General features: G+C 37.5%; 1 protein-coding gene across 1 annotated transcript in view; it reads right to left on the reverse strand.

The window, feature by feature from the left end:
- Positions 1-316: 316 nt before the first annotated feature.
- Positions 317-12500, reverse strand: part of LOC149230128 (uncharacterized) — a 66370-nt gene continuing 54186 nt past the window's right edge. Inside the window, exons 2-4 of the mRNA XM_089381208.1 lie at positions 1251-1880; positions 929-1101; positions 317-557 (exon numbers count right to left, since the gene is read on the reverse strand). Of these exons, the coding sequence (XP_089237334.1) occupies positions 452-557; positions 929-1101; positions 1251-1880 (909 nt within the window). The 3' untranslated portion in view covers positions 317-451. The remainder of the gene's footprint in view (positions 558-928; positions 1102-1250; positions 1881-12500) is intronic.

Here is a 12500-nt window from a genome sequence, read left to right on the forward strand (position 1 = left end):
ACCAGCTGCAACAGGTTCTGGCATCAACTGGCGTAAGATCATCTCCATGCCACTGAATTGGCATCCAGGATCCATTTCAATGGATGTGACGACAGCATTTGTAACAACAGATGAGCCCATTCTTCTTCAGCAGGCCACTAGATTTTATTCAGGCCCCGTCACCTTGGCTTCCATTCGTTTGCCCCACCTTGAGGTCTAACCAGGGCAGTCCATGTGTTCATAAGAGATTACGAGAAAGGATATGTCTTAAAGCTTTGCACGGCAGAACGATACCATATACATGAATCTCCAACTTACAATATTTTCTTCAAATGCACCATGCTAAATATCATCTACGCTTGTAACTACCAAAATCTGAGCTGCAGTACTGATAATGCCAAGATCACAGTGGTCTGGCAAGTTTGATGACTCTGTTCATAGAAATCAAACTGCCACTAACCCTCTGATGCGATCAGGTAGCTACAGTAGTCGCAGTTCCACAATGGATAGGGGATGCCGGATCCTCTTCATCATCTTCTGCATCCCATAGGAAATGAGCATAGGATGCAAGAACATTGCTGCAGAATCGAGCCAACAGTGAGATAACATCAGTTAAATGGTTGCATATATTAAAATCCCCGAATCTATCCACTTTTATAGCCACTTGAGATGTAAAGTTTCCCTCCTTTTTTACCCGACTTGAGATGATTAAATTTGTAAGTTCTAGAATCATCATAATGACAAACGAGACCAGATCCTATCTAGCCATCATCCCTAGACTTGGACTAGAACGACTGGAAATAGCAGGTATCATCTCAACATCAATATCTAAATAAGATCAAATGTAAAGAAAGCGATGGAGGTAAGAAGGGAAAGAGAGCATAAACCCTTACACATAAATGTATACATAATTGGATAAAACCACTGAAGAAACAGGAAAGATACTTACCAGTCATCCGGAGCAGCCTCTACAGCTTGCTCATAGTAATATTGTGCGCGAGGTGCATCTTTATGAACATCCCATATCAGATTGGCATAAAGAGAGAGGGCATCTCCATCACCAGGACTGGCTAGCATGGCCCTCCCATAATATTCCTCAGCTCTTTCCAGATCATGCTGGACCTAAATACACACAGCGAACAGTATTTTAATGATTTTGATGTAAGAATATACATTTTATAAATAAGAGATTGATGCTATGCAGTCAGCAACACTAAGATGATTAGTAATATATAACAGCATAAACGCAGTTCAGATTCCTCGATACTAACCTCCTGCAGGAACCTAGCATAATTGGTTAACAGAAGTGGGTTGCCAGGATCTGCCTGCAGCATTTTCTTATAGTAAGCATCTATGCTATTGGAATCTGATCCAGACCCATCTCCTCTGCCTAAGTACCCACCTCCATCTTCACCTCTAAATCCTCCATTAACAGAACCTGTGGCAGTTTTCGATCCATCAACAACCCCATCGCACCCATCGCACACCAAATCCACTCCAGTGCCTTCAAATATCATGCCACTCATCAAATCATCATTCCTCCTTCCGGAGACAAAAGACCCCTCACCTCCATGGGTTCCAAATGCTGCTATGTTTTTCCCTCGACATTCCTCCTGTGGGTCTCCGGTGCTTTGAAGCCCAATAGATATTTGAGTATCAGAATCCTCAAATTCCTCTTTCAGAGCCTCATCCAATACAACATTGCTCACAAAATTTTCTCTAGAAAGCTTTCTACAAAGTTCCCAAGTACCAGACCCCGACCTTAACCCCAGCCTCCTTAAACTGCCATTCGATAAGGGGTTATGTAAATGAGCTTCAGACAGCGTCCTTTCGAATCTGGGGTGTACATCGTGATGAAACAACTGACCATTGCCATTGCCGGTAACATGCAATCTGGTCAGCTGAACAGATATGCGCGAATTCAGTCCATGAGTAGAACTGCAGAGTAACATCATGGTATTAACGCCTAAGAGATGTACCATAACCAAATTTCTGGTAAGAGTTGAGTACCATGTTCATTAACTTTGCGGTACAGAATGAGTAGATATATATAGGGCTGACACAGGACGAGTCTAATATATGAAGCCGGGTTGAAAGTATGTTAAGCGCGGTTAAATCATTTTCTGTCACGTGATGGAGTGAGGTAGGATGAAGGTGACCATCTCCACCTGTCGGGTAAGGAGGCATGAAATAGATTGGCGATGCGGATTAATTAGCAGGGGCGTTGTTAGTTTTGGATCATGGGTTGAACATTGAGTCTGTACTGTCAACGAGTAATGTGGATTGTTCAGCAGGGGCGGGCCCATGAGTGGCGTTTGGCGTTTTGTTGAAGGTTTGGAATAGTGCCACGGCTTATACTGGCTGTACGAGCTTTAGCAAGTGTTACATTTTGAGCCCCTTGTATGGGTTATTCCCTTGGTTACGCATCATTCAAGCGCTTGGCTCAAGAAGAATCTACGATTTGTATGAGTGTTTGTCACGCAACAAATTACCACCAATCAAAGTAATCAGCGAACCAAAGAGAGGTATGGATGGTTGAATGTAAATGAGTATCTACACATCAAGTTCAAAATTCCGTAGAGGAAAATTGAGTTGAGATGTGAGGAATGTGGAAAGGAAACGTCGGTTCTACTCCCCAAAGGAGGTCGATTACATATTATTAATGGAAATGAGGGCTGATAACTATCCATGAGCAGTCTCTCACCCTTAAAATATGGGAGGGGTGCACAAGTCAAGAAATGTGAGCACGATGTAATTATTAAAAGGGCTAATATATCCATAATTTACAGCAGATATGGGACTATGTTGGGCAAGTGTCAAAAATAAAATAAAATAAAAACAATATGGGAGGGGCGCATAAGTCGAGATGTGAGCACGATGTAATTATTAAAAAGACTAATATATCCATAATTTACAGCAGATATGGGACTATGTTGGGCAAGTGTCAAAAATAAAATAAAAAAATCCAATGAAAGTGGTTATGTGGCTACTATCTGTAACTCATTACAGAAAGTGGATATGTAGCTATTATAGGTAACTTATTATTGTACGTGGATATGTAGTTACTATATATGTGACTCATTATCGAAAGTCGAGAGTGGGCATGTAGCTATTATATGTAACTCACATAACTCAATGTGTTTAGGAGTGGCAAAGTTAGTTAGTTGCAGGTTTTTTGGTTCAAACTTTGTGGGTGGTCTTACTTATTAATCTATTTGGAACATTATTTTTTTTATTTGTTTTCAAATTTCAAGGGATATTTTTGACCTATTGTGTTTTTTTTTATAAAATCACTTATGCTCATATATGTGTTGAGATGGATTTCAACAAGGGTTTTCTTGCTGAAATTAATCTGACAACTACATACTATATGTGGGTACACAAGCTTAACTATGAAAATGTTTCATTTCAATGTTGAGCATGCTATGAAATAAGGCATGTAATAAAAAATTGCCCAAAATGGTTGCAGAATAATAAAGTTTGGAAAAGTAACTGAAGGCCCAAATGGTGGGAAGGAGCTCATATCGAACATTATACGATGTAAAAAGAAGAAGATACTTAGAGTAAGAAAGAAGTAGAGGAAAATCAAGAAGAAGTTATTGTCAAAGAATATTCATCGAAGAGAACAAAAACTAGTTAGGAAGAAGTGTATGAGGACCCTTTAGATTCAGTGACAATTGGAGTGCAACATACCCCAATGAAAGCCAAATCCCCAAGAAAAAGGATAGAAAAACAACTTCTGGGGCATATCAGACAGATAAGAAAGAAATTGAAGGTAACAATGCTTAATTATGACAATCAATTATGTCATCCATAATTTTGACACAATGCAATAAAGACATGGTGTAGTGATAAACTATGCTCACTAGAATAATTGCATTGAATCATATCAACTTCTAGATAATGTCCATTTCTCTATTTGTAGACAACACCATCATTTTCACATTTCAAATAGTCTACTATAATAATCTTTTGAGCTAGGAATGTGGAACTTTGGGTCATCGAAGATTGTAAAGATCATACTCAATGTATATTTATGGTCTAATATCCCCATTATTTCCTTGCTTGAAATTTCATCCCAACTTATTTCCAATATTCTCCCAAAAATAGCTACCTTTTATCAAAGGTATCTTGTGACAACAAAATATTTTCTAAATGTGAAATTCACTAGCTATTGAAAAGATATCTTAGAGGAAGGAGAATCAAGGTACATTTGATCTTGGTCTCTCATCTTTGATGACATCACAACATCATTATTATAGGATTAGTAATATACAAAAGACATCTCCAACTTGGTCTTGAAACTAGGTTATTGCATTAAAGCTTCCATATTAGAATTCTTATAAAAATTGGTTGGATTTGTCTCATAGGAAATTTTCCTCTATAAACAACAATTATTGTATAATCAAGAACTTCAACATCATTTGAGCTACTATTTTTTTGCATCTAATGCAACAAATTGTATGCATTGAATATGTATACAATGTACACCATACCATGTATATGATATCATTTAACATTCAGTAAACATGACTTCCTATTTATATTTGACTTTGAGTTTCTTCCTAGTTCTGATATATTTCAAACTAATTCACAATATGTAATCTATAAGACAAAATTTTGATTCATGAAATACAAGTTTATTTGGGTTTCATTTTAGACTAGCAACATTCCATGATTCTTTTTTTTTAGGGTTGTTCACGGACACTGAGTGGCTTCTACATCCATAGGAAAATCTACGTAGATCAACCCGAAGGGATCTACCTGCCGGTGAAACTAGCAAGGCCTAACCCCAAGGGAATCAATGAGATTTGACCCCGTGACCTTCCAATAGGCAAGGTACTTAGCAAGAGGAACTCGACCAATTGAGCTATCCCTTGGGGCTTCAACATTCCATGATTCATAACGACATCAATCAATATAGAAAGTTGTAGATTATTAACTAGATACAACGTACTTTGACTATTAGGGCTATGAATAACTTATCATACTCATCATTAAATTTAGAGATATTAGAAATGAAAGAAAAAAATCAATTATGGCACTTATATCATGTCTTGTTGTCATAAATTCATCATCAATTGAAGGAGCCATATTTCTTGGATCATTTGCTTCTAAAAAGGGAATGCCATTAGTAGCATTATTCATCCATTTTTCTTGCATCCAATATGAATCTCCCAAATTTTCCCTACAGGACTAGAATATGGTTGTCTTTCATAATTACTCTTAGGTTTCTATGTGATAAGAAACAATGCTTAGTGGTTTAAACATTCAAGGGGTGAACCAGTTTAGACCACTTGGTTTCGATAACATCAAGAAGAATATATTTACCAACCAAACCTAGACAATTCCTAATATAAAGGATAAGATCTACATAAAAGCTCAAATCTTAAGGAATGGCTATTCTTGGAACATTTCTATACTTAGATAATGGTAAAACCTTGGAAACGTTTGTGTCAAGGTGGCAATAAGCAATAGATATAGACAATTGTTGCAATGGATCTAGGGCAACTTTTTCATCACTGTAATGTTCATGAAGGTATCATAGATCTCCATGCTGGAAATCATACGTATTCACTTAAAGAATTGAGTTCTATACCTGCATAGGTAGATTTGAGATTATTCTAGATAGCCATGGTATAGTGAGTTTCCATTTTCGTTGAGCTTTGGATTGCTGGTGGATTTGGATCCGGTTGAGGTGGTATCAGGAAAATCCCAAGGGTTGAGGGTGGAGATGGTTTTCTCTGGGAAGATTTTCACAGGTGTGTGGAGACAAGAAAATTCCTCTAGGTATGGTGAAGAAATAATGAGGCATCCAATCTTGTATTGGTTTTGGAGATTTCTGGACCGGTTTAGGTGAAATCATTATGGCTTGAGTCCGGAGGTGGTTTAACCTCTGGATTCCCTGTTGGTTATTTTTGGTTTATCCCATGTGATTCCACATTCATGCTTGCAATATGGCACGGGGGTGATTAGGTTGGAAGAAAGAATTGGTTCAACCCCAATCTATGTTTGGGTGGTACGTGGAAGTCCACGACTTGGTCCTAGATAGCCATGGTATAGTGAGTTTCCATTTTCGTTGAGCTTTGGATTGCTGGTGGATTTGGATCCGGTTGAGGTGGTATCAGGAAAATCCCAAGAGTTGAGGGTGGAGATGGTTTTCTCTGGGAAGATTTTCACAGGTGTGTGGAGACAAGAAAATTCCTCTAGGTATGGTGAAGAAATAATGAGGCATCCAATCTTGTATTGGTTTTGGAGATTTCTGGACCGGTTTAGGTGAAATCATTATGGCTTGAGGCCGGAGGTGGTTTAACCTCTGGATTCCCTGTTGGTTATTTTTGGTTTATCCCATGTGATTCCACATTCATGCTTGGAATATGGCACGAGGGTGATTAGGTTGGAAGAAAGAATTGGTTCAACCCCAATCTATGTTCGGGTGGTACGTGGAAGTCCATGACTTGGTTGGTACTATGCATATGTTATTATTTGTTATTCTTTCATGATGGTTTATGAACACATGTTTTGGTTTATTGTGTGATTTTATGACTATTTGTCATGGTTACATTATGGTTAAATGTTGGTTATAAGCATGGTGTATTTCTCATTATGTGATGTGCTCTTGTTATGGTTCTATTCCATGGTTCGACAAGCTCCTGGTAATTTTATATGAATGCATGGGTTAATATGTATTTGATGCAACTAGTAAGAGAGGGCAGTAAGCCTTCTTGATGATACTCTGATGAAACTAATGAAACAATGATAATTATGCATCCATGACTTACAAGTACTATGTTTACAATGTGTTTGTTTAAAGGATTAACATGTGCTTGGCAAGCTTAAATAAGATCAAAGCTTAGGAATAGGATGAGAAGACTCAAGAACTTTGTTGGGAATGTTATGGGTAGTTATAGGCAATTGGCCTATAGGGAAGACTTAATAATCTGGAACAAAGTCCCTGTTGTAGGCATAGAACTGGGAAAGTTCGATTGCAACTGCATTGAATATGGGTTGTGCCTGTGGCTGCATGGAATGGTCTTCATGTGTGTGTCCAGGCTATGAAATTAGGATAAAAGTGGTTCAAGTTCAGGGAAAAGGTTATCAGTGTGAATTCTTTGATATCTGGGTGATCATATGTCCCTGGATGGTTGCAATAAGTTGGTAGTAGACCCCACTTCCATAACTTGACCTTGGATTTTGGGTCATGGATAGTAACTCTCAGTTCATGTTTACCTCGGTAAGCTTATAAAAGTGGGTAAATGTGGTTTGGGGTGTTACAAAGTGGTATTAGAGTAGGTTCACAACATTGGACCATGGGGTAAATTCAAATTATTATGAATACATGTCAGTTGCCTATATGTTTACCATGAATGCGTGTTATCTATTTATTTTTATTGCTATTATATCCATGGACATGATATGCTTGTATCATGCTAATTTGGATTGATCTGTTCAAATGCAATAGCCTCACCAATAGTAAGTTGAGGTAATTCTTTTGATTATGCCTTTTATTTTATCTAATAGTGATATGTTGTAGGAAATAGAAGGCCAAGAGATGAAGAGCATAATGGTGGATTACAGTTCATATGACTCCCCGTACAAACCAGAAGAGAAATTAGTGGGATGGGAGAAGTCAGTTGAACAATAGGGAGAGGGGGACTCTCCTGATCTAGAAAATACATTGAGAAGTTTGGAGGCAGAGATTATAAGGTGCAAAGCAGATAATGAGCAGTTGATTAAGACCCCGTAAAATCATGTGAAAGCTCAAGAAAAGCAAGTTGGGGTCAATGCAGTTATTCTTCAAGTCCTTTCAGATTTACCAAAGTAGGGACAGTTGGGGATTAGTCATGGAGATAGGCAGGAAGAAAATACTAATTGTGCAAATGGAAGTAGGTCTCAGAAAAGGTACAGGATGGACATGGATGATATAGTAAAGAGTGGAAGACTCTTGGATACACCTGAGAGGAGGGATAGTACGCATGTATTCTAATCTAGCTTTACTTCTAGGAGACATCATCGCCATCACCACCGACATCATTATAGGAGGAGTGAGAAGGGGTGTTTTCCAAAGGAATTCATGATAACCCAAGCCTCCTACTTTTGACAGTGATATGACCAACTTAGAAGATGTAGAAACATCGTTGCTTGGAATGAGAAGATTCTTTAGACTTCATGATTACTCTAAGAATATGAAGGCAAAGATAGCTGCTTTCAGTCTCAAAGGAAAATAAGGTATCTGGTGGGAAGATGCCAAGTATGTTAGGAGCATCAAGGAAGAAAATTTGATTTGGGATGAATTTGAAAGACTCTTTAAAAGGAAGTGTTGAGAAATGTAACTATTTTTAGTCTTCATAATTGTTGTACTCATTTCAATATGTATCCTATCTAACAAATAAGAAAAAGGAAAGAAAAAATATTATTATCAAAGCATGGGTTTCATGTTAATTATTGATGGTCTTCTATGTAAAATCGTGTTCTTCATGCTTCTAAGGTTTGTTAGGTCTTAGGATTTATTGTCATGAGTCAAAGGAGTCAACATCATGTTTATTACACCCTTCTGGGAAATTTGTAATTGTAAAAAGAATTATTTTTTAGTGTAGAAAGTCCTGGAATCTCCAAGAGTACAAGTTGGCCATGAGATCCTCAAGTCAAACTAAAGGAGGGAATTTTACCTCTTGAGAAGGCTATAAAAGGAAGAAGTTTTACCTCATTTGGACACATTCACTCACAAGTTTGATCTATCAAGGAAAGAGTTCGATCTGTAACTAGGAAGCTGGGAAAAGGAGAGAAAAAGTCTAGGGGAAGTTGGGAAGATGAAATTTGTTGTTCTTGCGCTCTATCTCTCTCACACATGAAAATAACCTAGGGTTTTTTCAACCCGAAAGATGTCGAAGTTGCAGTTCTAAATTACTGGGGAGTGAAGTTGTTGTTGGGGAGAAGAATTGTAGGAACAAGTTGTTGGATAGAGAGAAATCATTCTCTTGACCTTGTTGAACTTGGGGAGAGTTGGTTTTCTCTAGGAAGGTATCCAAAGGAAGATGGATTAGGGATTATACAACAGTTGTGGGACAAATTTGTCGGAGGAGGAAGTTGCTAGGTCAAGTAGCTAGACAGTCGCTGGCAGGTCGAAGTTGCAACGAAGAAGAATTTTAAGGGAAGGTCAGGAGGAAAGGGTTGACTTGGTGCTAGGAAAAGGACTTGGTCTAGGGATTAGGTCACTGTATCTCATTTGCAACAAAATCTAAGAAGAGAAGAGTTTCTAGGTTTTTACCTTAGAGGGGTTTTGCCCTGGCTGAAAGCCTATATCTGTGTCCTATTTTAGTGCTTTTGTTTCTTGATATTTTCTTGATGAAAAGAACTAACGAAAGAACATAAAGAAGATAACTAGGTTTCACAAGAAAGTATCAAGGTTGAAGAAACTAAGTTATAATTTCTGCCACTTTATATTTTCTAACATGGTATCAGAGCTAAGGTGGGCGAGGAAGGCAAGTGAAAGGACACTAGAAATAATTGTTGATCAAGGAATAGGAAGATCTCAAGGTTTAAAAGAAGAATATTTTCTCTTGAATGGATCTGGTTAAAGGCTCATTGGTAGAAGACCCTTCTATCTAAGGTTTCTACATTGAAGAAAATCAAGAACTACATCAATCTCAAGAAGGGTGTTGATCTCACAAATGGAAGTCTACTTGGAAGGCATCAATCTTGGAAGTTGTCCATGGAGGAATCCTAGGGAACATATTTCAAGGGCATCATCAAGAACTCTTTGAAAGGTCTTGAATACATCAAGAAGATTGGGAATAATATTCAAGTAAGTATTGTACTATCTCATAATGATTGAATCTTCAAGTTATGTAAGTTCTTTCTGCAAGAAGAGCAACAAGCTCATTGGGACAGTAAACTATCTAGCATGGAAGAAGAGGATTGACTTGATACTCACATATCATGATGTAATGGGATATGTTACTGGAGAAATTACTAAACCCAGTGAAGGAAAAACACAAGAAATAACAAGGTATAAGAAAGGGGAAATAAGAGCTCAAAGGATTATAGTAGAAGCAATCAAGGATTCTCTTGTTCCTTTTGTATCAAATTTGAAGGATTCCAAGGCCATGTACGACAAGCTAGTGAATTTTTACTTTGTAAGTACAACAGGTCAAAAGATGTCTTTATGGAACAAGCTATATGAAATGAAGAAATTGAAGGATGAAGTTATGGCATCCTTCCTCATCAGAGTCTCTCATTTAATGCACCATTTGCAAGGAATTGGGGAGCTAATCACTGATTCAGAAGTGACCATATGTGTTCTCAATTCATTGCAACAAGCATCTATAATGATAACGATTCAATTCCCTTTGATGAGTTGTGGGCACAATGCTTACTAGAAGAATCACGAATCAAGGTCAAGGATGACATTGGATCTGATGAGAAAACTCAAGCCTTTCTAGCCTGAGTCAAGAAGATTCAGAAGGGAAAGTTTGGAAAGTCCAAGAAGAAAGATATGTCCAAGGTGCAATGATTCAAGTGTCAAGAATTTGGACACTATAAGAGGGACTCTCCAAATCAACAGAACAATAAGAGAAATGATAGAAGTGAAGCTTATGTAGCCAAAGTCATGGGAGAACCTGAGAAAAAGGAAAATACAGAAGAAGTGAAGGATCTTTACTACTAAATAAGGTTCACTAACAGTTAGGTTCATATGTTTTGCATAAGCATCATATGGTAGTAGCATGTTTTGGAATTTACATGATTAAGTTGCTTTATAGAGATCATCTGGGATAGAATGTTAGACCATTTTGTATAAGTATTCACCCAAATATTATCTAGCATTATGCAATAGGTTGTCATCTTACTAAAATGGATCATTATGATCTGAGAAGGACCATCATATTGGAAAATACTTGGGGATAATCATGACAATAATAGTATCTAGGCTATGTAATGTGGAAACATGTTGGTACTAAAGGATGAAGGATTGCAATGGGTCATAATGAAAACTTTTTGTATGGATAGGTAGATGATTGGATGAAAACATGGGAATGAATTGATAAGATTCATGTATGAGAATATTGTGGAATAAAGTTGGTTAGAAAGATATGCTTATGTATTTATGATGTTGATGAGACTTATTTAAAAGTGTATAAAATATTAGGACTTTCTCTAGAATATGTATTTGATATTGATTAACATCTAGTATAATCTTTAGAAGAAAATTTGTAACTTGGTAATCAAGTTTGATCCTTGGGCACTTTGATACAATATGGAAATATCAATTGGAGATGGTAGATGAGGATGTTGATGGAATGAGAAGGTCACTATGGCGAGGTAAGACTATTTCATTTTGATTTGTTTATCTGGTTAACATATTATCTTGCTATCTGGTAGAATGTTGTAGGCATACATGATAACAATTGATGCAAGGTCAACTATATGGATGAAAAGTATTGAGGGAAGATCAATATTTGACACCTGGAAACTATGAAGTCAATATGTGTTCATCTTGGAAGGTAGCAGTGCGAGGAGATAACTTGATAGTCAAGGAAGATCACTTTAATAAGGAAGGCACGATTAGATAGAAGTTTGGGAAGGCTCAATATAATGCCTTCATGTCAAATATGGAAAGTGATGAGCAAGAAATATGACCTGGATCCAACCACAAGAATGAAGAGTGGATATGGTTTCATGATACCTCGAAATGAAGCAAGCTCAATGCAAGATATGCGAAGACAAGAGGGAGCCATATAGCTCTGGAAAATTGGTAGTTGATACTATGATGAAGACAAGTTATAAGGCTTATGGTTTTGGCTTCCATTGTTGGAAGGAAGTCTCAAATCACCTCTGGTTTTGAGAGGGAGCAAAAGGAGTCTCCTTGAATAAGGAGAAAAGTTCTATTATCAAGATTAAGGGAGAATAGGGATGCCCTCTCAGTTTTAGAGGGAGTGACATTTGATATCACATGTGCATTCTTCTCTTCAGGTGATGAATAAATAATGATAGAGGATTGGATAAGCATATGTGGTTTCCTTAAGGATAGAACATCCAAGAAAGGAAAGGGGATCAATAATCCTTGAGGATTTGAATCCAAGAGAGGTAGTAGTCCTGAGGACCGACACTCTTCGAGGATGGGACAAGAATCCAAGATCAGAAGTGGTCAAAGAGGACCAATATTCTTTGAGGACTCAGGTATGGAGATCCAAGATAAGAATAGTCCTAAAAGGACATACCTTGTGGACATCCGAATGGGGTATGTACCTTAGATAGGTAGTGTGGTATCACACATAAAGCCTCCCAACATAATTCTCTTGAATTAAAGAAGAGCTTGTGTAGTTAGGCCTCAAGGACATTGTTGGCCATAATGATGATGCTTACTGTATGGATTATCAATCTAACTCTTCTTGAGAATTCTCCAATTTGAGATATGATGTTGTGCTGGTTGTACAATTATGAATACCTGCCTAGTTAAGAGGGAGTGTTGAGAAATGTAACTAGTTTCGGTCTTCATAATTCTTGTACTCATTTAAATATGT

The sequence above is a fragment of the Pinus tabuliformis genome, chromosome J (assembly GCF_031772625.1).
Source record: "Pinus tabuliformis cultivar Carrire ecotype Pingquan chromosome J, CPIR1, whole genome shotgun sequence".
Taxonomy (NCBI): domain Eukaryota; kingdom Viridiplantae; phylum Streptophyta; class Pinopsida; order Pinales; family Pinaceae; genus Pinus; species Pinus tabuliformis.